Source organism: Pongo pygmaeus, chromosome 16, assembly GCF_028885625.2.
Source record: "Pongo pygmaeus isolate AG05252 chromosome 16, NHGRI_mPonPyg2-v2.0_pri, whole genome shotgun sequence".
Taxonomy (NCBI): domain Eukaryota; kingdom Metazoa; phylum Chordata; class Mammalia; order Primates; family Hominidae; genus Pongo; species Pongo pygmaeus.
In genome coordinates, this window is record NC_072389.2 from 50,667,622 (window position 1) to 50,695,257 (window position 27,636).

The window sequence follows — 27,636 nt, forward strand, 5'->3', positions numbered from 1 at the left end:
GCACCATCCAATCAGCTGCCAGTGCGGCTAGAACAAAACAGGCAGAAGAGGGAGGGATGTGCTGGCTCGCTGAGTCTTCTGGCTTCCATCTTTCTCCTCTGGTTCCTCCTGCCTTTGGACATCAGACTCCAGGTTCTTTGGCCTTTGGACTCAGGGACTTGCACTGGTGGCCTGCCTGGGGCTCCGAGGCCTCTGGCCACAGACTGAAGGCTGCACTGTCAACTTCCCTACTTTTGAGCCTTTTGGACTAGGACTGAGCCACTACCGGCTTCTCTCTTCCTCCTGTTCCAGCCATGTGATGCGCCTGCTCCCGCTTAGCCTTCTACCAGGATTGGAAGCTCCCTGAGGCCTCTCCAGAAGCAGATGCTGCCATGCTTCCTGTACAACCTGCAGAACCGTGAGCCAATTAAACCTCTTTTCTTAGCCGGGCGCGGTGGCTCACACCTATATCTCAGCACTTTAGGAGGCCGAGGTGGGCAGATCACCTGAGGTCAAGAGTTCGAGACCAGCCTGGCCAACATGGTGAAACCCCATCTCTACTAAAAATACAACAACAACAACAACAACAACAACAACAACAACAAAAAGTTAGCCAGCATGGTAGCAGGTGCCTGTAATCCCAGCTACTGGAGAGGCTGAGGCAGGAGAATCACTTGAACCTGGGAGGCGGAAGTTGCAGTGAGCCAAGATCAAGCCACTGTACTCGAGCCTGGGCGACAACAGTGAGACTCTGTCTCAAAAACAAAAACAAAAACAAAAAAACCTCTTTTCTTTATAAATCACCGAGTCTCAGATATTTATTTATAGCAATATGAGAATGGACTCATACAATGGACAAAAGGGACTTTGCCTGCGAGAAGAGGGATGGAAGCAGGGCAGTGCCAGAGGTAGACTAAAGGTCAGGGTGGCCTAGTTTGCTGTTCCTCCAGCTTGGGAGAGATCAGAAGATGGAAGGTTGGAAACGGAGGATGATGGAGCACAGAGGGGCGGAACTGAGAGCCCAGGCAGCCCAGTGAGCCCCGCTGGGGCTGAGCATAGGGTGGCCTGAGGCCTGGATAGGTGTGGGGTCACAGGGATAGCCCAGGATTTTTGTATGTTTGGATATTTATGCTTTGTGGAGGGTTGTGCAGATAGCTTCTGAGGCCCTTGTGCCTCTGTTTTTCTGTGATTCGAGAGCAGTGCTATTCAACAGAACTTTCTACAATAATGTTAATGTGCTATACCTGTGCTGGGCAATATGGCAGCCACTAACCACATATGACTATTGGGTGCTTGAAATGTGGCTGGGGTGACTTAGGAACTGAATTTCTAAACTTATTGAATGTTTTTAACTCTTGTTTTAAATTGAGATATAATTGACATATCATGCTCTGCACATATTTAAAGGGTACAGTTTGGTAAGTTTTGGGACATGAGCACACCCCTGTGAAACCATCACCACAATCAGGACAGTGAACATGTGCAGGACCCACACGAGTTTCCTCCTGCATCTTTGTAATCCCTCCCTCCCAACCTTCCCTGCTCCCACTAATCCCCAGACAACTACTGATCTGCTTTCAGTCATGATAGGTTGCATTTTTTAGAATTTTATTTTTGCCCCATCTTTACGACGCTGAGCATTTTTAAGAATTTCATATAAGTGGAATCCTACAGTATTTACTCTTTTTTGTCTGTCCCTTTTGCTCAGCATAATTCTTTTGAGATTCATCCGTGTCATTGTGTTTATCAATAATTAATTCCTTCTTATCACCCAGCAGTATTCCATTGTATGGATATGCTATGATTTGTTTATCCATTCATCTGTGGATAAATATTTTTTCCCGAGTTTTTAGCCATTGTGAATAAAGCTGCTATGAACATCATTATATGAGTCTTTGGACATATGCTTTAATTTTTCGTGGGTAAATACCGAAGAACGGAATGACTAGATCATATAGTAGAATTTAATTATGATTAATTTTAACTAATATTTAAATGGCCAAATGTGGCTAGTGATTACCATATTGGACAGCACAGTTCTGAAGTATATTCCTTAATCCAGTGATTCTGTAACAGGGAAAGACTTCCCCTCCTTCTGTAAAATCTGAATTCATTTGCTCATCATTCACTGCGCAAAGATTTATTGAGGCTCACTTTGTGCCCTGCATTGTGGTGGTCACTAAGGATGGGATGGGGCAAGATGGACATGGGCCCTGTCCTCAAGGTGCTTGTAGTCTAATGGACTCAGTTTGGTTGGGCTATGGGTGTGTTCAACATTGAAATCTGCTGAGAAATGCGAGGATGAATCCAAAGCAAAGTTATAAAGTGGAGTGGTTTCTGTTTAGGCATTGAGATGTCCCCAGGAGAGGTGTAGGGTTTGGTGAGGGATTGAGGCTCTCCCACTCCTACTGAGATAACCTGTAAAATGAGAAGCAGGTACAGGGATGAGAGAGGTGAGTTTGGAGGACGGGGTGTAGTTGTTGGTGAACCTGGTGTTTCAGATGTGTGTGGGGTGCTTATTGTGAAGGAAGGGGAGGAGGAGGACGTACTGTGCTAGTACAGCTGTGCCTGTCCTGGGGATGTGGTGGGGGAACAGTGGGGGAAGATTCAGCTCCTGAGAAACCCCTAGCAATCCGAGCTCTCATTCTGTCACTGTGACACGACATACACACATCTCTCGTTAGGTCTCTCCCTAGAGAAAAACTATTTTTAGGCCATGATTGAGTGGGTGTGGATGCATTGAACCAAGAGGCTTCCTAAGAATTTTTAGGTCCTTCTGCTCATGACTCATCAGGTTCTGCTCCTAATTCTGCAGAAGCAGCTCCAACCATAGGCTTCTGGTGGAAGGATGAGGGAAGGGGCTGTGATAGGATGTCACTCCTGAGCTGATGACATGTTCTGAGCTGGGATGATTATGAGTGATGGCTTGTGAAGCAGACCCTGCATCCTACTGGTATATTTAAGTCTGTGATTTTGAACCTGTTAGTAGGGTGCTTGGAAAGCTGGTGAGGCCAGGGAAGCTTCTAGTGAGGCTAGGGAAGCTCAGGAACCCTAAATAGGAATAATGACAACCATAGCCACCATTTATTGAATACTAACATATGCCAGGCATTTTGCATGCATTATTTCATTTAATTCTCACAACAGTCCTATGAAGTCAGCTAATATTATGAGTCCCCATGTAACTGAGTGCCCCAAAATGAGTTGTCTTCTCTCCCCTTTCCCACTGTTCCCTATTTTCTACTTAGCCCTTCAGAAATGCAAATACAACCTTTCACTTCCCCCTCACCAGACACTCCTTGCAGACAAGTTCTTCTGTGTGTTCCAAGACAGATGTCTCTTGAGAGTTGGCAGATTTGCAGACCAAGTCATGCCCACCACGGAACTTTCACCTCCAGAGGGTTGGCTTGGGACATTCATCCACCAGGAGGGCACAGCAAAAGCACACCCTTTTCCCACTTGGCCACTTTTACAACTTCTGCCCAGGAAGGTGCCAACTCAACTGGATGGTAAATAAGGCACCAAACAAGCAGTGGGACCCCCTGCTCTTATTCATTCCCCTCTTACTTTATCAAAGTGTCTCCTTTCTGCTCCAGAGGGGAAGTAGCACATTTGAAGGCAGGACACTTTGTGCCCCTCCCCAAGCTAGTGTGAAAGGAAAATAAATCTTGGGGCCCTCAAATCATGAAGCTAAGGGAAAAAGTCAAGCCGGGAACTGCTTAGGGCCCTTCGCTCACTGAAATAAATGCATATCTGATTGCCTCCTTTGGAAAGGCTAATCAGAAACTCAAAAGAATGCTGTTTATCTCTTATCTACCTATGACCTGTAAGCCCCCTCCCCACTTTGAGTCTTCCCACCTTTCCAGACCGAACCAGTGTTCATCTTGCATATGTTGACTGATGTCTCATGTCTCCCTAGCACGTATAAAAGGGAAAACTTTGCTCTGACCACCTTGGGCACATGTTGTCAGGACTTCCTGAGGCTGTGTCACCGGTGCACATCCTCAACTCTGGTGAAATAAACTTTCTAAATTAACTCAGACCTGTCTCAGATTTTCAGGGTTCACACCAGGTTTGCAATAAATTCACTTTTTAAATATCTGGCCTTGCTCTTGTTGGACTGTACACGCGAGGAGCAACCAACCTGCATTTCAGTTACACCCACTTTACCAGTGAAAAAACTGAGCCCGAAGAGGTCAAATAATTTATCTAAGGTCACACTGACTCAATCTAAATTCAAACTCAGGGTCAGTTCTTCCCCATTGGGAGGCTATATATATGAAATGACCTGGTATAAACCCCCTGATAAGAGTTAGTTTCTTTCCATTGTCGACGAAAAGTCAAACTCTGTAAAATATTTGAAGAGATTTATTCTGAGCCAAATATGAGTGACCATGGCCCATGACACAGCCCTCAGGAAATTCTGAGAACAGGTGCCCAAGGTGGTTGGGGGACAGTTTGGTTTTATACATTTTAGGGAGACATGAGACTTCAATCTAAAACATTTAAGAAATACATTGGTTCAGGCTGGGCACGGTGACTCACACCTGTAATCCCAGCACTTTGGGAGGCTGAGGCGGGTGGATCATCTGAGGTCAGGAGTTCAAGACCAGCCTGGCCAACATGGCGAAACCCCATCTCTACTAAAAATACAAAAATTAGCCGGGCATGGTGGCAGGCACCTGTAATCCCAGCTACTTGGGAGGCTGAGGCAGGAGAATTGCTTGAACCCCGGGCGGCAGAGGTTGCAGTGAGCCGAGATCATGCCACTGCACTCCAACCTGGGCAAGAGACAGAACAAGACTCCATCTCAAAAAAAAAAAAAAAAAAAAAAAAAAAGAAATACATTGGTTCAGTCCAGAAAGGTGGGCCAACTCGAAGGGGTGGGTGGTGGTTCCAGTTTATAGGTAGATTTAAAATTTTTCTGGTTGAATATTGGTTGAGTTTATCTAAAGACCTGGGAGCAACAGAAAGGAAATGTCTGGGTTGCAGTAAGAGGTTGTGGAGACCAAAGTTTTGTCATGCAGATGAAGCCTTCAGTTATCAGGCTTCAGAAAGAATAGGCTGTAAATGCTTTTGATCAGACTTAAGGTATGTGTTAATGTTAAATGCTGACAGGTATAATGAGGGGTGTATGACCCCCACTTCCCGTCTTGGCCTAAACCAGTCTCTCAGGTTAAATCTCATGGGTCTTGGCCAAGTGCAGTGGCTCACGCCTGTAATCCCAGCACTTTGTGAGGCCAAGGCCGGTGGATGACTTGAGGCCAGGGGTTTGAAACCAACCTGGCCAACATGGTGAAATCCCGTCTCTACTAAAAATACAAAAATTAGCTGGGTGTGGTGGTGCATGCCTGTGATCCCAGCTACTTGGCAGGCTGAGGTAGAAGAGTCGCTTCAACCTGGGAGGTGGAGGTTGCAGTGAGCCAAGATTGTGCCACTGCACTCCAGCCTGGGCAACAGAGACCCTGTCTCAAAAAAAAAAAAAAAAAAAAAAAAAAAAAAAAAAAAAAAAAATTATGAGTCCCTTGGCCAAGAATGAAGTCCCTTTGAGACAGCTGGGTGGGAAGGGCTCCCTGGCAGAACCTCTGACAGCCCGCACACTGGGAGAAATGCGCACTGGGGTGGAGCCATAGGAAGTTAGCGCCCTTGGCAGGGAAGGAGCCTGGCCTTTCTCTCTTGTTCCGGGATATGGTACCTGGGATTCAATCTGCGAGGCAGGAAGCACACTAGCAGGACTCTGGCTTTGCAGAGAGTCCCTGTTTTCCTTTTTGCCCAATAAATCCCATTTTTCTCACCCTTCAAATTATCTGCGAGCCTCATTTTTCATGGTCATGTGACAAGGACCCTGCCTGTAGCTTAACTAGGGAAAAGTCCTATAACACATTCAGATGGTTGGCCTTAGAATTTTATTTTTGGTTTACACCATCCTTAGATTAGTCCCTGAGGAGAGAATCTACCTGAATTAGACTAAATTAACTAGATGTGTCCAGTAGGGAGGCTCTCAATTTCTCAATCAGTGTGAGGAGTGGGGGAAAAAGAAACAATGTATCAAGAACTATACTAGATGTGGTTTTTTTTTGTTTGTTTGTTTGTTTTGTTTTTGAGATGGAGTTTCGCTCTTGTTGCCCAGGCTGGAGTGCGATGGCACTATCTCAGCTCACTGCAGCCTCAGCCTCCCAGGTTCAAGCGATTCTCCCGCATCAGCCTACTGAGTAGCTGGGATCACAGGCATCTGCCACCATGCCCAGCTAATTTTTTGTATTTTTAGTAAAGACGAGTTTTCACCATATTAGCCAGGCTGGTCTCGAACTCCGATCTCAGGTGATCCATCCTCGTCAGCCTCCCAAAGTGCTGAGATTACAGGTGTGAGCCACCACACCCAGCTAATGCTAGATGTTGTATGTGCTTTATTTTAGTTAATCCCTAAAGCAACCTTGTGAACGAAGTTCAAGTGAAATGCCTAACCTTGTTTTTACTCTAACTCACTACTTTGAATCTTCCCTGTTTGTCTCTTTAATCACCTAGCCTTGCTTCTCATGTAAATCAGACTCTCTCTAGCTGGGAAAGCCAGACAAACTCCAACTGATCCCTTAATTTACAAGACACTAAGGGCTCCTTATCCGACCACCTTCCGTAAGGAGTTGACCTGTGTAAACAGATCCTCAGCATTTCAAAGGAGCCCAATTAACTGATAAGGTACTAGCACCAACAATGTATGAAGTTCCCAGGATTTTTCTCAAGGAGATAACAACATAAAGCCTTGAGTTCGTGTCCGGCATAGCCCCTGTATCTAATTATAAATGAAGGATTTAGAGCCCTGCACCTGGTACCGTTGCTCTTTTTGTAACCATTTGTCTTTTAAATTGTTTATCTCTTTGTAACCATTTGCTTTTTTGGTTCTTGCATGTTTTTACTTCTGTAGCATTATTGATTTGAGTTCCCCTCCCCTTCCTAAACCTAGGTATAAAAGTTAATCAAGCCCCTTCCTCGGGGCCGAGAGAATTTTGAGCGTTAGCCGTCTCTTTGGCCACTGGCTTAATAAAGGACTCTTAATTTGTCTCAACGTGTGGCGTTTTCTCTAACTCCTGTGGTTATAACCCAAGGTGTTATTCTGTTGTACAGCTGAAGAAAAAGGCTTAGAGAGGTTTCCACCCTTCCCAAGATCACACATCTATTAAGTTCATACAGCTGAAACTGAACCCACTGTAGCCTGGATCCAAACCCTCTCCTTAATATCCTACCATTCAGGCTCACTAACAAAGTGGACAAGAGAAGAGACAGTAAGAGCATAGCCCCCTCAGGGTCTTTATTTGCAAAAAAAGTCAGAAAGCCTCTGGTAGTTCTAGGAGAGATGGGGACAGAGTGAAAGTAAGTGTACATACAGTTGGACCATTATTGATAGAGCAGGCTCCTTCCCACCGGGCCCTCCTCACTCACATCCGCCCTACCCACACAGCTTCCCCTGCAGGCAGGTTCTCTCTGTGGCCTGGGGCAGCCACCCAGCCTCCTTAGGAGGCTTATGAGAGTGTCATGCAATTCTGCACTAGATAATTGACAGTGTTGGTCCCAGCTGGAGAATCTCACCATAAAGGCTAAGAGTGGGAATGCTGAGCCAGACCACTTTGTATTGGAATCCCAGCTCTGCTACTAATTAGCTAACCTTGGGAAGTTACCTAACCTTTCTCTGCCTCAGTTTCCTCATTTGTACACTGGGGTAATAATAATTCATAGAACTGTTGCTAACAATTCGTTAACACTGAAAAAGCTTTTAGAACAGTGCTTGGCAAGTACAGTGTGGAACACTCAATCAGCATTTATTATTATTATACAGACAGCTAGACTGAGGCCTAGCAAAACAGAGTAACTTGTCCAGAGAGACACGTTTAGCAAAGCTGGGACCAGAACCAGTTCTTCTGTCTCTTATTTCATTTTATTTTATTTTTAGATACAGGGTCTTACCATATTGTTCAGGCTAGTCTTGAACCGCTGGGCTCATGTGATCCTCCTGCCTTGGCCTCCCAAAGTGCTGGGATTACAGGGGTGAACCACTGTGCCTGGCTGTCCCTTAATCCAATGCATGTGTATATACTTGGTTAAATATTTTAACAATGAAGATAAAGATTATTGGTTTTAAATCCATTAATACTTTGAAAGTAGTGTCAGCCACTTTCATGTTGGCTCACACCTGTAATCCCAGCACTTTGGGAACCTAAAGCAGGAGGATCACTTGAGCCCAGAAGTTCAAGACCAGCCTGGGCAACATAGGGAGACCTCATCTCTACAAAAAAAAAAAAAAAAAAAAAAAAAATCAAAAAATTAGCTGGGCATGGTGGCACATGCCTACAGTCCCAGCTACTTGGGGGGCTGAGGTAGCAGGATTGCTTGAGCCTGGGAGGTCGAGGCTGCAGTGAACCATGATCCCACCGTTTCACTCCAGCCTGGGTGACAGTGAGACCTTGTCTCTTTAAAAAAAAAAAAAAAAGTAGTAAGTGAGCTCTTCCACAGTTTCAAGCTGAAAATAGTCGCCTTATTAATTCATTTAAAAAATAGTCTGTTATTAAAAAAACAAACTGTCATTAGCAAGGCTAGAATTGTTGTGAACCAGCTCAGTGCTACTACTGGGCTGACAGGGAGATTATCATGTTCTGTAAGTGATAATAACTGCTGGCCATTAACACTTTTAGTTGTAATTATATTATTATCTGGAGTGTTTCAGAAATGTGTCTAATTTTTGTTGTAAACTTAAAGAGATAAAACAGGCCGGGCACAGTGGCTCACGGCCTGTAATCCCAGCACTTTGGGAGGCCGAGGCGGGTGGATCATGAGGTCAGGAGATCGAGACCATCCTGGCTAACACGGTGAAACCCCATCTCTACCAAAAATACAAAAAGAAATTAGCCGGGCGTGGTGGCAGGTACCTGTAGTCCCAGCTACTCAGGAGGCTGAGGCAGGAGAATGGCATGAACCTGGGAGGCGGAGCTTGCAGTGAGCCGAGATCGTGCCACTGCACTCCAGCCTGGGCAACAGAGTAAGACTTGGTCTCAAAAAAAAAAAAGATAAAACAAACCGAAAGACTTGCATAGCTATAGTATATAACTACACATACTCTTAAGTATACAAACCCAATTCTTTGTAACTGGGAGATGGCAAATCTGGAATATTTTTATAGAAGGGCAGTTTTATGATAGGGTTTCAGTTACATTATAGGAGATAGGTCAGAGCCTTGACAGTGGGGGTTCTTAAGGCTCTTTAAAAATTTTCTGTGCAGAGATAGATATTTAATGAATCCCCAACTGTGGGGACATTCACATAGCCTATGAACGTTCACTGTCTCCCACACTGGAGATTCAAAGACCTAGGTCCTGCCCCAGTGGCTGTGGGTAATCGACACCATGGCTCTCCATGGTGACCAAGTGATGGAGGCACCAAACCATGGAGGCCTCATTCACATGCAGGAGCAAGAAAGCCTTCTTGGAGATGATGCTTCTGGAGTGGAGTCATTAAGGAGCTGTTGGTTTTAGTGAGGTACAGAAGTTGAAGAATAAGAACTTCTAGGTAAAGAAGGGGGGCAAAGACGAGCTGCAAGACGAGCAATGCTCACTTAGTCAAGCAAAAATAATAGTAGGTGATGCGTTTGTGAAAATTAACTTGTGGCTAAGCACGGTGGCTCATGCCTGTAATCCCAGCACTTTGGGAGGCCGAGGTGGGTGGATCACTTGAGGTCAGGAGTTCAAGACCAGCTTGGCCAACATGGCAAAACCCCGTCTCTACTAAAAATACAAAAATTAGCAGGGCTTGGTGGTGTGTGCCTGTAGTCTCAGCTACTCGGGAGGCTGAAGCAGAAGAATTGCTTGAACCCAGAGGCGGAGGCTGCAGTGAGCCAAAATCGCACCACTGCACTCCAGCCTGGATGACAGAGTGAGACTCCATTTCAAAAACAACAACAACAACAATAAATAAAAGAAAAATCAACTTGTAGTAATAATAGCTAACATTTGAGTTTTGTGTGTTCTCGGTATATTTGTGATATAGCTCAGTTAATCCTCATAAAATCACATTAGGTAGAGACAATTATTATCCCCATTTTCAGATGGAGAAACTGAAGCACAGAGAAGTTCAGTAACTTTCCACAAATCTCACTGCCAGGGAGAGCCAGGATGGAAACCCAGGCAGCCTGCTGAGTCCCTGACTCTGTGTGACCTCACAAGGAAAACATCTAAGTATTTGGTTTGGAGCTACCTAGTAACTAACCCAGATATCAGCTGGATCTTACCCATTCCTCAAACAAGATGAGATCAGTTTTAATGTCTAATTCTGTGACTTGTAGAAACTTTGGTGCCTTCCTGGGTGTTTCTGTGAATTACCAAAGGCTTATGCTTTTGTTTTGTTTCCAGTGGGTTCACATTGTCTAGGCAGCATTTCTGAGCTATTTCCTTTTGTCTCCACCCTGTCCTGATGATGGCCCAGGTGTAGGCACAGCTCCTTCTCCCTGACTTAGCCTCCTTTCCCTTTCCCAAAACCATGTGTTCATTGGCTGAAGATGTGGGGAACTGCTATGACCAGTGAGTGCATGTTGACTGTAACATGGAACTGCCCCACCCTCTCACAAAAAAGATCAGGTGTGAAAAGAAGTGTAATCTCCTATTCCTAAAGTATTATACTTCCACTATGTTTATATGTCTGTTATCTAAAGCTTGTTGATTTTGACTACATTAATCTACAGTGAATCCCTTTTGTATTACACATAACTAGTTATAACTTATTTAAGAGTTGTCTGTGGCTTTCTGTTCCTGCATTACAACTCTAACTAGATGACTTCGGGCAAGTCACTTAAACCCTCCTGGTGAGAAGGACAATGTTCCTCACATTACCATCATGAACATTAAATAAAACAAAGAGCACAGCTGGGCGTGGTGGCTCACACCTGTAATCCCAGCACTTTGGGAGACTGAGGCGGGTGGATCACGAGGTCGAAAGATTGAGACCATTCTGGCTAACACAGTGAAACCCCATCTCTACTAAAAAATACAAAAAATTAGCTGGGTGTCGTGGCGGGCACCTGTAGTCCCAGCTACTCAGGAGGCTGAGGCAGGAGAATGGCGTGAACCTGGGAGGCAGAGCTTGCAGTGAGCCGAGACCGCACCACTGCACTTCAGCCTGGGCGACAGTGCGAGACTCCGTCTCAAAAAACAAACAAGCAAAGTGAGCAGCAGTGTCTGGAATGCAGTCAGGGATCAATAAGTGTTAGCAATTATTTATTTCCCTGGTTAACCAAAAGCTGCCTATAGTTTGGTATGGCTGACACATGGGAGGTAGGCTAGTGGTGGTGGGAAAGGCTGGAACTGCAGGGTGACTAGGTAAGCAGTGACCAGATCAGGACTTTGCATGTCATTACCAAGAGGATGGACTTTAATCCTCCTGGTCACAATTTCTGAAGCCATTCCTAATGGGAGACAAGTGTGATCTTCTATCTACAGGAGTGAGGCTATGGCCCAAGAAGCCCTCCAAAAACATAACATTGTTTTATTTCCTGTTTAACTTACAAAAAAAAAAAACCCCACTGCTATTGTGTGTTCTATCTCATAGCATGTTCAGTGGCAGGCAGATGGTCTTCACAGGTCAATCCTTGGTTGAATAATTGTAAAATGGGTGACATTTGGAATAGTCTCAGTCTACTTCAGAAAAAACCATTTCCACTGGGTGCAGTGGCTTATGCTTGTAATCCTAAGCATTTTGGGAGGCCAAGATGAGTGGATTGCTTGAACCCAGAAGTTCAAGACCAGCTTGACCAACGTGGTGAAACCCTATTTCTACTAAAAATACAAAAATTAGTTGGGCGTGATGGTGCATGCCTATAATCCCAGCTACTCAGGAGGCTGAGGCACAAGAATCTCTTGAACCCGGGAGGATGCGGCTGTAGTGAGCCAAGATCACACCACTGCAGGCTGGGTGACACAGTGAGACCTTGCCTAAAGAAAATTAAAAAAAAAAAAAAAAAAAAAAGAAAAGAAAAGAAAAGAAAGAAAAAGAAAAAAACATTTCCAACCACTTGAACCAACTTTTTTTTTTTTGAGACAGAGTCTCACTGTCGCCCAGGCTGGAATGTAGTGGTGTGATCTCGGCTCACTACAACCTCCACCCACCGGGGTTCAAGCGATTCTCCTGCCTCAGCCTCCCGAGTAACTGGGATTACAGGTGCATGCCACCATGCCCAGATTAGTTTTTTGTATTTTTAATACAGACGGGGTTTTGCCATGCCATGTTGGCCAGGCTGGTCTCAAACTCTTGACCTCAGGTGATCCGCCTGCCTTGGCCTCTCAAAGTGCTGGGATTACAGGTGTGAGCCACCGCACTCAGCCTGAACCAACTTTTTGAGATGTCAAAATTTCAATATCATGGTATCTTAAAGATGAGAAACATTTCTTTTTCTTTTTTTGAGACAGGATCTCACTCTGTCACCAAGGCTGGAGTGCAGCAGCATAATTTCAGCTCACTGCAACCTCGACTTGCTGGGTTCAAAGGATCCTCCCAAGTAGCTGGGACTACAGGTGCGCACCATCATGCCTGGCTAATTTTTTGTAGGGATGGAGTTTTACCATGCTGCCCAGGCTGGTCTTGAACTTCTGAGTTCAAGCGATCCTCCCTCCTGAGCCTCCTAAAGTGCTGGGATTACAGGTATGAGCCACCACGCCTAGATCAGAAACACTTCTAAAACCAAATACACGTCAATGACTAATACACTAAATTATATAACACTTTGTTTTAAGGTTTAAAAAATATCCTGGACTTTGGAAAATATTCTTATATAAAGAAGCAAAAAGAAGATGGAATAGAGTTGTGCTAACACTGAAACTCCAGTCAAGCTGTAAACTGAAAAAGAACGTGTTGGAACTAGGAATTGCCCCATGGCCTTCACAGGTGAGTATGATAGATTAATGAATGGAAGTCCAGGAAACATTTCTTACCTTCACCTCAGTCCTTCATGCCCTGACTGAAGTCAAACATTCACTGTGATCACTGTTCAAAGGTAAATACTGCTGTGACCATTTAAGCTGTTAGCGGGTTTCCTCTGGAAAGGAAGTGGGGTCAGATCTTCAAATGCTAGGACAGTCAAGGGAGCAGAGATGGTCTGTCTTGCTTCAGGGCTAGCCTTGCTTTCATGAGGTCTCTAAAATTTTCCTACTATAAAAAATCCTACTCTCTTACCAAGAAATAGCTCAGTATATTTTGGAGAAAAACCAATCCATACACATTTTTCCCATAGCGTCAACATTTTGTTGAAGTGACAAAAGTGTTAAACAAACAAACAAATAAACAAACAAACACCAACTAACCACAAACCAATGTGCAGAAACTGGCAAGTGAAACATAAGACAATAGGAATTTGAAAATCAAACCAGAAAAAAAAAAATTATACGTCCAGGAGACATGGAAGCAATTTGATAACTCACACAGTATCCTCTTCATGTTTATAGGGTAAGACTCATGGGCCAAACTTTAATTTGTAGTGCTCTGTAAAAGTTACATGAGAGCCTGTTAAACCAGAATGCTGCTTGAAAATGTTATTTTTGGTGATAACGTTGGATTTTAAAACCTCCTATCTTAAACACATGACTCATGTAGAGATTATATTTTGTTATAAGGCTTCATACTTTCTATTTATGCCTAGTCTATTTCATAGCTTATAGCATTATTATGGGACCATAGTTGAAGTCGAAATATATCCAAAAAATATTATTTATGAATATACTAAAGTTTAGCATAAACAAGAGCTTGCAAGACTGTTACCCCAAATTAGTATTTAAAATCTGACATGGACCAAAAAAAATGACACATCAAAATAGAAATATAGCTAGGTAGACAATCAAATAATAAGTAACATCTCAATCTTTACTAGTATATATAATACACATATATATATATATATGTATTTTTTTTAAACAGGATCTCACTCTATCACAGTGTCACTGGAGTGCAGTGGTGCAGTCTTGGCTTCCTGCAACATCTGCCTTCCAGACTCAAGCAATTATCCAGCTTCAGCCTCCCGAGTAGCTGGGACCACAGACGTGCCACCATGCCTGGCTCATTTTTTTATTTTTTGTAGAGATGTGGTTTCACCATTGTTGCCCAGGCTGGGCTCAACTCCTGAGCTCAAAGTGATCCATCTGTCTCAGCCTCCCAAAGTGCTGGAATTACAGGCTCAGTCTATACTAGTATATTTACAACTATATTTTATTACAATATTTATTAAATATTGTTGTCTTTTGCTAGGAAACTTAAAAACCTTAAAGAACATCATTTGTGAGCTCCCAATTGGCACAAATTACATAAGGCACTCTACACATATTTTTCTTAACTTTTTGTTATAACAAGTGAAAAATCTAAAAATCAACTGAATAAGCTTTTATGTTGAAAAGTATACTTAAATGATTCTGGTGATCATGGTGTTCTAGTAAGAAAAATGCTTTGCTAGTGATGTTACAGCATACGGCACATGAATAATATTTGAAATCTTGCTACTCTTTTCTTATATTCTGCCCTAAACCCAAAGGAAGATTAAAATGAGAAAAAAGGTAAAGGTATGAAAGAACATTTGGTGACTCAGGTGGCTTCAGACTTACCAGTCACAAAAACTTGCAAGCAGGTTCTAGGAGACTTCACTGCATCCATATACGCTGTTATAGTGTTTTGTTGTTGTTGTTGTTGTTTGTTTTTTTTTTTTTTGAGACAGAGTCTCACTATGTTCCCCAGGCTAGAGTGCAGTGGTGTGATCTTGGCTCGGCTCACTGCAACCTCCACCTCCTGGGTTCAAGTAATTCTTCCACTTCAGCCTTCCGAGTAGCTGGGACTATAGGCACCTGCCACCACGCCAAGCTAATTTTTCTATTTTTAGTAGAGACGGGGTTTCACCACGTTGGCCAGGCTGGTCTGAAACTCCTGACCTCAAGTACCCACTCTGGCCTCCCGAAGTGCTGGGATTACAGGCATGAGCCACTGCACCCAGCTTGTTATAGTCTTAAAACACTCTACACCAGGGGCTGGTAAATGTTTCCTATAAAGGGCCAGATAGTAAATATTTTATGTCACTACGAAACTCTCCACAGTAGCATGGAAGCAGCCATAGAAATACGTAACTGAATGAGTGTGGTGTGTTCCAGTAACGCTTTATAGACACAGAAATTCACTTAAAGTCCATATAATTTTCACATGCCATGAAATATTTACTGTTTTTTGGGGGGGTGGGGACAGGGTCTCACTGTCACTCAGGCTAGAGAGCAGTGGCACCATCATGGCTCAGTGTAGCCTAGACCTCCTGAGCTCAAGCGATCCTCCTATCTCTCAGCCTCCTGAGTAGCTGGGATCACAGGCATGTGCCACCATGCCCAGTTAATTTTTGTATTTTTTGTAGAGATGAGGTTTCACCATGTTGCCAAGGCTGGTCTTGAACTCCTGGGTTCAAGCAATCCACCTGCCTTGGCCTCCCGAAATGTTAGGATTACAGGCGTGAGCCACTGCACCCAGTGATTTATTTTTAATAGATGTAAAAATCATTCTTAGTTCTTGGGGCAAATAAAACAGGCTTGCAGGCCAGATTTGGCCTGGGAGGTATAGTGTGGACTGGTCCACACGATTGGAGAGTCAGGAGGCTCTTACTCTCAGACTTCCTGGTGGTCCTCACCAGTCTATTTTACAGTGGCTTCTTTCTTTCCTTTCTGCCACTGTTGATGGGACTGTAGGGTCACTGCATGTGACTGATACCAAAAGAGAAAGGTTCTTTTAATAAATCTTTCCATACTATCTAAAAGATTTTGTTCAGTTTTATTTCTTAAACATATAAGAGGGCATTATAAAATGACATTATAATTATAAAAGATTTTCTTTTGTTTTTAAGAACAATGTTTTTAGGCCTACTAATATTACTTAATAAAAAGAGCAGATATTTAAGGGACTGTACATTTTTATTTAATAAACCACATGGCAAAACAACACTTTAATAAGTGTATAGGAAATTACAATTTGAAAGTTGCAAATACAGTACATATATATATATATATACTTTGATCTTAATTAACATGGACAAACCCCAGCTTCAAAATCTTTCTAAAATCAATCATATGCAAAATACCTGGTTTCTGAAAGGGCGTATGATAAAGTACATACAATTTCTTAAACTGTGATATGGCTTATTTAATAACATGTATTTATTGAGAGAAGCATAAACTTTCCAAATATACAGTATCTTCCAGGTAGAAAGATGACATACTGGCACATTTTAATTTTGTGTTGCAGTTATCTAAGAATATACTAAATTGCACTATTTAAGTGGACACTGTCATAGATTTAACTGGGAAAGTCTCCATAAATGTTTTCCAATCTTATCAAAAATCAGATTGGTCCTCAATGATTGGAACAGCAGGTTAAACCCTTTACAAGTCAGAATTCAATGACTGGCGGGCCTGAGTGCACACATGTAATTCATTACTGAGGAACTCCCACAACACTGTCTTCTAATTTGCATGCTCCCACGAACATCACAAATAATATACCTGATTGGCAATCAGTAAAACAAATCTCAAGCCCTGGTTGTCAAGATTCACATGACACATCTGGAGTTAGGGTTTGCAAATTATATTTTGGCTACAGAGATATTAAGCTTTATCAATTATTTGAAGATCAGACTTGCCTCCCCTCAACATAGCATATAGTGATATAGTGATGTGTGTTCATTTATGACTAATAACCAACTGGCTCATGAGCTTGGCTTAGTTCAAAGGCAAAATGAACCAAATGAACTAATCTTATATCTAGGAAACACTCTGTAACTTTAAATTTGCTATATACAAATCAGAGCCAACAGCAAAATTGCCTAAAACCTTATTTCAAATGGGCTCGTATTCTGTAAGAACACCATATTAACTTGAGCCAATTAACACATATGCATAAAAGGAAAATAGATTTAGCTAACTGCTTGTTTCAAAATCAAATGATTAATTCTACAAATGCTGTGAGAATGGCTGAGAAACACGACCCAGAGTCTTCTTAACAATGATATTCACTGGTGGTTGTGCAGTGTAGTCTCTTTGTCTACCACACTTACTCTACAAAGTCCAGTGTGCAGAGAAATCTGGATCAGGAACAACCAGCCATTTTAAAAAGGTTCTTTCCTACCTGGATATACATTTCTAAGTGGTGCCTTGTCTCTGAAAGATGATTTTCCTCACATTAAAATGAGAGAGAAGCTCACATGTCTGATCTTGACTATGTCTATTCTGGAAAGTCTACCAAAGACAAACACTGTCAGGTGGGACACCTGGGTTCAAGAGGAACACTAAGTCTTGTAAGAGCAAGAAACTTAGTTTTAGAGAATGGAAATGAAGCACCCAAAGTTGAAAATAAAACAGTAAAATAAGAAACCCGGTGATGTGGCAAAAAAACACTGATGGGAACTCTAAGTTGTAAAAATCTGCACTCACATTACATAAGGCATAGCTAATGGAAATGTATGTAGGAATTACAATAGCTTCCAGTTCTGCATATCAAAACCTTCTGAGATATGCTTTCTTCAATTACACTCCCATTATGTTTCCAAGGCAGCATAATTGTTAGTGGAATAATAGGTCTTTTCCTGAAACAGATCAAAAGGCTGCATCTGGCCATAGTTGTGAAACACAGGTTTATGTACACAAGTAACTCTGATTATTTGCAAATATTAATTAAAATACATCACGCCAAAGAACTGCCAAGTTTTTATATTGTGGTCTGTGGTCCTGTCACAATCTGTTTTCCCAGTCCAAAATTAACAATGCTATGTGTTCATCCAACTCAGCCACTGCTTTTCACAGGGCATAGAGCTCTTTGAGAGCTCAGCTGAGAAGTGTAAATGCATGGTTGTAGCTCAACAAGTGAAGGATAGACCAAACACTTTTTGTCAGAAGTCATTCAGTCCTTGGTCCTATCTGCTAAGTTAATGTCCTTTTCTGTGGGTTTTGTTAAGTTACAAAAAGTGAAATCAAATTCTCAAATCTCATAGACTCAGTAAGGTAAAGATACAAACTATGCAGTTCTTGCTACAAAAACAAAGCACAGGAAACTTCATGTGTACCTTACTTTAAGCAGAACATGATAGTTAAGATTTACAAAAGTTTTCATGGCTGGGTGCGGTGGCTCACACCCTGTAATCCCAGCACTTTGGGAGCCTGAGGTGGAAGGATTTCTTGAGCCCAGGAGCTCAAGACCAGCCTGGGCAACATAGGGAGACCCCATCTGATTAAAAAAAAAAAAAAAAAAAAAAAAAAAGATTTACAAAGGTTTGCAGTGTTTCTGTATTTTACAAAAGGATTCTTTTTGGCTGGGCACAGTGGTTCATGCCTATAAGCCCAGCACTTTGGGAGGCCGAGGTGGGCAGATCACTTGAGCTCAGGAGTTCAAGACCAGCCTGGGCAACATGGTGAAACACTGTGTCTACCGAAAATACAAAAAATTAGCTGGGTGTGGTGGTGCATGCCTGTGGTACCAGCTACTTGGGAGGCTGAGATGGGAGGATTGCTTGAGCCTGGGAGGCAGAGGCTGCAGTGAGCCGAATTGTGCCACTGCACTCCAGCCTGGGTGACAGTGAGACACCATCTTAAAAAAAAAAAAAAAAAAGATTTCTTTTCAATACTCAAATGAATTTTAGCCTGTTTTATCAAATACATTTTTTAAGGAACAGGTCGATATAAAAGCGAGATATGCCTTTATAAGATAAAGAAAAGTTTACAAGAAACAAGCTCAATAGATATAAAAAAATGATGAATATTTTTTTCCTTTCTACTTGCTAGATACTCAAAGTCCGTAAATATGTCCAGATGTCACTGAAATAGCTCTCATTTATTCTTACTTGGTTTCTATATATAAGAATATTTTGATTTAAATAGTTTATATGCTCCTGAAATTTCTGAGAAATTCAGGTCATTATTTTAAATGACTTCACAATAGGAATCCCATCTTGTATATTTTCTTTTCCTTTTTGTTTTTGAGATAGGGTCTCGTTTTGTTACTCAGGCTGGAGTGCAATGGTGTGGACACGGCTCACTGCAGCCTCAACCTCCTGGGCTCAAGCACTTCTGCCACAGCCTTACAAGTAGCTGATACTACAGGTGTGCACAACGCCTGGCTAATTTTTATATTTTTGTAGAGACAGGGTCTCTACAAAAGACCAGGCTGGTCATGAACTCTTGGCCTCAAGGGATACTCCCACCTTTGCCTCCCCAAATGCTGAGATTACAGGCATGAGCCACTGTGTCTGGCCACATAAATTTTCAGTTCAATTCAACAAACATCTACTGGGTTTCATTAGAGGGACCATCAATCCTTTTATTGACACCATTAACTCCCAACAATCTTATAGGTAAATCTGGGTTTTCTTATCTTAGGTTTACTTATAGTAAGGTACTTGGTAAGAAGATAAAATGTTTCCTATTCTTCATTTATATTGTAAGTCATCTGCATGCTTATCTAGAATTTCAGCTCACAATTTGCCTGGTACATTGTTACCCTACTCTGATTCTTAGAGGAGCCCAAGAACCATATCCATTCTTGGTGTAAGAAACTGTCACTGTTGAAAAGGGACTCCAAATGTGCATAAAAGATAATCTCAAAACCAATGGTTGCAAAATGAAACATGAACAGTCAAGCTGCCTCTTTAACAGAGGCATTTACAATTAGGTTGCCTTCAGTTTGGAAACCTCTGTTTAGTTTCCCTGCAACACAGATTTAATGTCCATCCCTATCTAGTGCTTTAAAGCACACACATAACAGGCCAGGCATGGTGGCTCATGCTGTAATCCCAGCACTCTGGAAGGCCGAGGCAGGCAGATCACCTGAGGTCAGGAGTTCAAGACCAGACAGGCCAATGTGGCGAAACCCCGTCTCTACTAAAAATACAAAAAAATGAGCTGGGTGTGGTGTACCGGTAGTCCCAGCTAGTTGGGAGGCTGAGGCAGAAGAATCACTTGAACCCAGGAGGCAGAGGTTGCAGTGAGCAGAGGTCACGCCACTGCACTCCAGCCTGGGTGACAGAGTGAGAATCTCTCAAGAACAAAAACAAAAACAAAACCACACATATATATAAGGTCAAAAATCCTTTACATTTCTGTTTTCTCAAAGTAATATCTTCCCCCAACCCCTTGAACATTTCTGCTATGGTATTATTGGAAAACCTCAAAATTGTATTTTAGGGTTTCTGGAGTCCATGGAGAATCCCTAACCCCTATCATAAAACATAAAATATATAATAAAACATAACCCATATCATAAAACATAAAATTCTCTCTGGAGTAATGTTGTTAAACTGTATGTGAAAGGTGGGAATTATAAACTGAACCCTCTAGAGTTTACCCTGAAAGGCTAAACACACAGATGACCTGGAGTGGAGGCAGGAACCAACGTACCACATTTTTTGTACAAATTGTTGGCAGTTCTTAAAGGGACAGAAGATTACTGTTTACATTTTGCAGTCTCTTGCTTTTTTTAAGACAATTTCATGAATGATAAAAGTGATGTCGGGAAGACATAAACCTGAAACTCCAACCCCCATCCTCGCTCTTTTATTTTGTTTTAAATCATCATATAGTAATTTGAGTTTAAGCCTAACTTCAGCCATTCAGAATAATATTGAAAGTATTTCCTAAATCATTTAATAACAGTGACCACAATAAATAAAGATTTGGTTCTAAGATTACAAATAATCAAAAATGTTAACTTTGAGATTCAAAACTCTGTAGCATCTGGAAAAGGTTGTTTATAGAGTATAACCGTAACAATAACATTAAGACTTATTTGTGAAATAAAACATTTCTGAAACACTTAGGAATACATGCTTATTCCACTTTTGGGATAACTACCAGTACTTTCTGAAATCTGTTGGGTAGTAATTTCTGTAAAAAGCAAGCAGCAATTCCAGAAGCTGGGTGTCAAGATTATTATACATAATTTAAAAAATTCAGTTTTCCAGCACTGGCTTAATATAAAATGGCCTTAAAAAGTATTTTTAAATGCAAATATTGAATTCTTGATGCTTCCTTTAAGACATGTACTCTGTCAAATTAATGAAGCATGATCTTGGATTGTCTTCTATGAGGTATCTGTAGAGTCACGTCTCATTCTGTAAACAGTGTTTGGGAAACATCTTCACCTGAAAATTATGGCAAAGTCTCCTTTTACCATTAAACAGAGACTAGCACTGTCAGGCTGGGGCGACTGTTTGAGAGACTGATGCTTGATATGGACACAGCTGTCGGGGATTCCATTTTCTCATTTAGGTTTGCATTTATTGCTCTCAAGTCTGTGACTGCAGGATAAATAAGGCAGGAGTCCCCAAAATATATAAAATTAGGGACTAGAACTCTGACAATTTGCACAAGTTCTGTCCACTTCTTGCCTGTAACTCTGAAGCTGAATAGTACATCTATACATGCCAAATGTGTTCAATAATAAATGGTTTGCTTTGGACTGTACTTCCTCCCATTTAGATGAACTTCCAGGAACTGCAATGTCAAGAAAATATCATTACTATCCATTGTACAGTTACATCTTGAATAAGATACAGGGAAAAAAAACAGCTGAAATATACTGGGAATATATTTTTATTAGTCTGATTTCTACCCTCTCTAAGCTATTCTGTTAGATAAGTAGGTCAATTTACACATCCTTAATGGCTTCTCATTATTCTAACCTCTCCAGTCTACTCTCAGGTAGAGAAAGAATACCAGACATCAGTTACAAACCTGTCATTAAAATATCTTATGTACATTAAAAGTAAACCTCATGCATGTATTATTTTGATTTAAAAAGCATCAATAGCATCAATCTGTGAAATGACTTGAAGAAATAAAAATGTAAGAATCTAGCTTTTCCTATGTAGAAAAGAGCATGGGAAATATTCTTTCAAATTTTTTTTTTTTTTTTAAGATGGAGTTTCACTCTTGTTGCCCAGGCTGGAGTACAATGGCGCCATCTTGGCTCACTGTAGCCTCTGCGTCCTGAGTGCAAGCAATTCTCCTGCCTCAGCCCCCCGAGTAGCTGGGATTACAGGCACGTGTCACCACAACCAGCTAATTTTTGTATTTTTTAGTAGAGATGGGGTTTCATCATGTTGGCCAGGCTGGTCTTGAACTCCTGACCTCAGGTGATCCACCCACCTTGGCCTCCCAAAGTGTTGGGATTACAGGCGTGAGTCAACGTGCCAGGCCGGGAAATATTTTTTTTTTTTCCGAGATGGAGTCTTGCTCTGTCACCCAGAATGGACTGCAGTGGTGCAATCTTGGCTCACTGCAACCTCCGCTTCATGAGTTCAGGCAATTCTCCTGCCTCAGCCTCCCGAGTAGCTGGGATTACAGGCATGCACCACCACACCTAGCTAATTTTTGTATTTTTAGTAGAGACGGGGTTTCACCATGTTGGCCAGGCTGGTCTCGAACTCCTGACCTCAGGTGATCCACCCGCCTCAGCCTTCCAAAGTGCTAGGATTACAGGTGTGAGCCACCATGCCGGTCGGGAAATATTCTTAACACCTTTAATCTGAAGGTTAAAATCAGTTTGTAATATCTCAAAGAGATAGAAAATTATTGTTCTGGTATCAACACTGACCTGCAACTTACCCTTTAAAGAGCCTTTTGTTTAAGGCTATTAACAAAAGCCTTTGTTTTTTAAAGACAAAGGCTTTTGTCTTAAAACAAATCTTTTCAGCAGAAAAGTATTCCTACATAATTATAAACAGGGATGTTTAGTTTGAAAGGCAGAAGTCCACCAACCCCAGGCCCACATTTACTACCAGCAACATACTTAGCTGTATGTGAACTATGGCAGTAGATTTTCCTGAAGTGAGAGACCAGATATTTAAATCTTCGACTGAATATACATCTTCTATTTTCATCAAGGCTTCTTTGATATAGTCTACATTCAAATGGCTTGGCACACCTATTAGGAATATATAATTTCTAAGTAAAATTTATTTTGGAAATAAAGGAACTTTCACATTACTGATAAGACATTTATCAAAGAAAACAAATGGCTTTGCTAAATTCAGTTTAAACAAATACCTTAAAATATTAATACTTCAAGATAAACCATGTACACATATATTTTTATTAAAAATGTAAGATATATACAAGAGGGTAATACATACTTTAAAAACATATTCATCCTCACTAAAAAGGAATGCCAATCAAACCAGAATGCTTCATTAACAGATAAACTAAGAAAAAAAAAAAGGAAAAAAGAGGAAAAGAAAAGAACATATAATGATAATAAGCCTATTGTTAAGAACTTTTATTTTCATGCTTACACATAATATCAGTAAGGGAAGAATGCAGTAAATACAACAAAGTCACAAGTTAAGTGGGAATTAAGGAATTAATACATAATCTAGAATTGCATTTTTGCCCTAGTGCCACAGTTTATCAGCAACATGACCCTAACCAAAGTATGTTATCCCTCTGAACCTCAATTTTCTTATTTGTAAATGGGGATAATTTACCACATTATCTGCCTTACCTACTTTGCTTAGCTATTATAAGTGTCAAATGGGTAAAAGATGGGAGAGTTCATTAATTCTTATATGTTACATACATGTAAGGTACTGTTATATAGCCTAAAAGGTATTAGTAGAAAGCAAAAGACGTAATTCCTATTCAGAATGTCCCCTGACTCCCAATCTGCTTTAGGGAAGTAATAAACTCATAATGAGGATATTAGTGAGATCTTACCTTCTAGTATTATAACTACTGTATCCCATATGATTCGAAATGTTGTAAAAGCCACAAGTAATGAAAATACGTATGTACAGATGGGATCAGCAATCTTGTATTCTGGCTAAAGGGTAATAGATCAAAATTTATGATTAAATAGACAGATATAAAACAGACTACAAAGCAAAGCAGGGAATATGTCCCTTCTTGCTTGATTTTCTTTAGCAGAATTACAGAATACCTTTAAAACTTGGATATTGTAATTGAAAAGCATCTTCACTCTATCCTAGTTTACGTTACTTGCCTCATGGGACCTATTTCCAGAAATGTAATCACTTGTTCTATTGTTCCTTGTGCCGTCTCTAAATCTTCTAGAATATCAGAGCTGGAAAGAATTGTGTGTGTGTGTGTGTGTGCGCGCGCGTATTTTTAAAGACAAAGTCTTGCTATGTTGCCCAGGTTGGTCTTGAACTCCTGGGCTCAACTGATCCTCCAGCCTCAGCTGGGATTATAGGCACAGCCATTGTACTCAGCTCTGGAAAAAGTTCTAGCAGCCACTAGTCTAAGCCCCTTGTAATAAAGAAGAGGGAACTCAAGTTTAGAGTTAAGGTATTTGCTCTCAAGGTCAAAGCATTGATGGCAGAGCCAAGATTAGAACCCACTCAAATCTCTGGATTTTTAGTCCAGTGCACATTTTACTACCTAGTAATTCAATCATGCGTTTTAAAATTGAGTTATCTGGGCAATCATGGTGGCTCATGCCAGTAATCTCAGCACTATGGGAGGCTGAGGTGGGTGGATCACTTGAGGCCAGGAATTTGAGACCAGCCTGGCCAACATGGCGAAACCTTGTCTCTACTAAAAATACAAAAATTAGCTGGACGTGGTGGTGTGTACCTGTAATCCCAGCTACTTGGGAGGCTGGGGCATGACAATCACTTGAGCCTGGGAAGCAGAGGCTGCAGTAAGCCAAGATTGTGCCACTGCACTCCAGCCTGGGTGAGAAAGTGAGACTCTGTCTCAAAAATAAATAAATAAATAAATAAATAAATAAATAAATAAGAAAATTGAATTATCCAGTGAAGGCACTACAAAAGCCAAATAAAGTTACCCTGTGACGTGATATCATTTTGTTTACTGCTAACAAAAGAACTATAATGATTGTCAATCAAGTAAACTTACATCAATGTAAAATGAATAGAACCGGCATTGGTGTCCAGTTTACTGATATGACAATCAGCCTTAGTTTTCATGTTGAAATTAAATACATTTTAAAATAGAAAAATTACCAATCATATTACCTTGAATCGTATGATGTATGCAGCTATTAGCACACCAACACTCTGTACCAAATCTCCCAAAGCATGTACAAATGCAGCTCTCACTGCCAGGCTATCCTGCCCATGGTTATGTTCACACCCAGAACCTCTGGTAGGGGAATTTGAAGGCAGGGAGTGGGAATGGGAGTGATGGTGACCAGACTGGTTCAACAGAAACCCCATTCTGTTAAAAATAAAAGAAAACATTATTATTTTTCCTAATATTGACAAAAACATTTGTCACTAGTCAGACACTAATGAGGTAACATGGAACTCATTTATTTAATAAATTTGGAGCAACTATTATTTATCAGGTACTGTTCTAGGTACTGGGGTCAAAACAGTGATAAAATAGACATATCCCTACCCCCATGGAGCTTATGTTCTAGTAGAGAAGGCAGAGAAGCCAATAAATAAATACATAATGTATAGCCAGGCAATGTGAAATGCTTTGGAGAAACATAAAGCATTGTAAGGGGATGGAGGATGATGGGCAGAGTGGTAAGGGAAGGCCTCTCAGATTTTCTCTGAGCAGATACCTGAAGGAGGTCAGACAGCAAGTGGTGGAAGAGTGTTCTAGGCGGAAGAATAGCAGAACAAAGGCCCTAACATGAAAATGTGCTCCATGTACTTGAAAAAAGAAAGACAGCCACTGTGGGCCAGAATAAAGTAAGCAAAAGTGCTAGTAGATGAGTTGTAGAGGTACACAGAGTCTTACTAACAAGGCTGCAGTAAAAATTTGATTACATTCGGGGACTATTGTGGGGTGGGGGGAGGGGGGAGGGATAGCATTAGGAGATATACCTAATACTAAATGACAAGTTAATGGGTGCAGCACACCAACATGGCACATGTATACATATGTAACAAACCTGCAAGTTGTGCACATGTACCCTAAAACTTAAAGTATAATAATAATACAATTTAAAAAAAAATTTGATTTCATTCTAAGTACAAATAGAAGCCACTAGGGCAGGGATTGGTAAACTGTGGCTGGTAGATCATATTTGGCTCACTGATTTTTTTTTTGTACATAAAGTTTTATTGGAACACAGCCATGTTCATTTGTTTACATGCTAAGTGTGGCTGCTTTTGTTTTATAACAAACAGTGTTGAGTAGCTTTGAAAGAGAATATATAGATCTCAAAGCTTAAAATATTTACTATCTAGCCTTTTACAGAAAAAAATTGCTGACCTTGGTCTAAATAATTAAATCTGTAACTTCAACTTTATTATTTTTTGTTTGTTTGTTTTAGAGACAGGGTTTTGCTCTGTTGCCCAAGCTGGGGTGCAGTGGCCCAATCACAGCTCAATGCAGTCTTGATCACCTGTGCTCAAGTGACCTTCCCACTTTAGCCTCCCAAGTAGCTGGGACCACAGGCACGAGCCACCGTGCCTGGCTAATTTTTATTTTTAGTAGAGATGAGGTCTCACTATGTTGGCCAGGCTGTCTTGAACTCCAGAGTGCAAGTGATCTTCCCACCTTGGCCTCCCAAAGTGTTGGGATTATAGGTGTGAACCACTGTATGTGGCCTAACTTCAACTTTCAAAAGTTTCTTCCCTAAAAAGTTTTAAGGGAAAAAATTGATAGCTTAAGAAAAAAAATCTAGTTAACACAAAAGTATTCTAAAAGTTAAACAACAACAAAAAACTTTGTTCTACTTAAATTCATGATTTTGACTCAATCTCCAATATACCTGGACAAACTAATGAGGAATTTATAATGTCCATAGTGTTTCATTTATCAGAAAAGTTAATGAGTTATATCATTTTTAAAATATCAAAATATCACTGAATATTACTGAATGCATATGCAATAGTCTCTGAGTTCACAGTACTTGAAAATATTAATGTGAAAAAAATAGAGCTTACATTACATTAACTGCAACTCCAACAGCTGCGGTGATGAGCATTATATCTCCATTTATTTCATAGTTCATATGGATAGTTCTTTGCACAGCTTCATATAAGAGGAATCCCATAAGTATATACACCAACAGCACACTAATCATAGCTGACAGAACCTCTAGAGGGAAAAACACATATAACAAATACATTTTCAGCATGGTTACTACACTTCATACCAACTAAATATTATATAGTCTTTTTAATATTCTTTCCTCTAAGGAGATAAAAGCACTCTATTGTTTCTGTCACGTCACTTTTCTTATTTATTTTTTTGAGACAGGGTCTCACTCTGTCACCCAGGCTGGAGTGTAGCGGCCTGATCATGCATGGTTCACTGCAGCCTTGATCTCCCAGGCTCAAGGGATCCTCCCATCTCAGCCTCCAAGTAGCTGGTACTACAGGCACATGCCACCACACCTGGCTAATCATTTTTCTTATTTAAAATGTGTTTAGCACTTACAGAAAAAAAAGTGGTTAGCAGCTTGACTGATCTGGATCCTCCACTAATTTACCCTTACCTCTCCCTACCCTCCACTCATCTCTCTCCAGGGTCAAATTATGTATATTTACAGACCATGCACAAGGTAGAAAATGACAAAATGAGAAAAAATATTTGTCACGTATGTGATCACAGACTAATTTCTTGATATAAAAAAGTACACTCAAAAGTCAGTAACAGGCAAGGTGTGGTGGGTCATGCCTGT

The 27,636-nt window shown here is 41.1% G+C and overlaps 1 protein-coding gene across 3 annotated transcripts in view; it reads right to left on the bottom strand.

The window, feature by feature from the left end:
* Positions 1-15,919: 15,919 nt before the first annotated feature.
* SLC30A4 (solute carrier family 30 member 4) overlaps positions 15,920-27,636 on the bottom strand; it is a 49,090-nt gene continuing 37,373 nt past the window's right edge. For 2 of the 3 annotated variants that reach the window (XM_054450657.2, XM_054450656.2), the window contains exons 4-8: positions 26,897-27,050; positions 25,007-25,208; positions 23,724-23,829; positions 22,801-22,935; positions 15,920-21,503 (exon numbers count right to left, since the gene is read on the bottom strand). In XM_054450657.2, coding sequence (XP_054306632.1) covers positions 21,349-21,503; positions 22,801-22,935; positions 23,724-23,829; positions 25,007-25,208; positions 26,897-27,050 — 752 coding nt within the window. In that variant the 3' untranslated portion in view covers positions 15,920-21,348. Of the gene's footprint in view, positions 21,504-22,800; positions 22,936-23,253; positions 23,830-25,006; positions 25,209-26,896; positions 27,051-27,636 lie in introns of those variants that run through there. The other variant, XM_063652207.1, reaches the window with a different exon arrangement.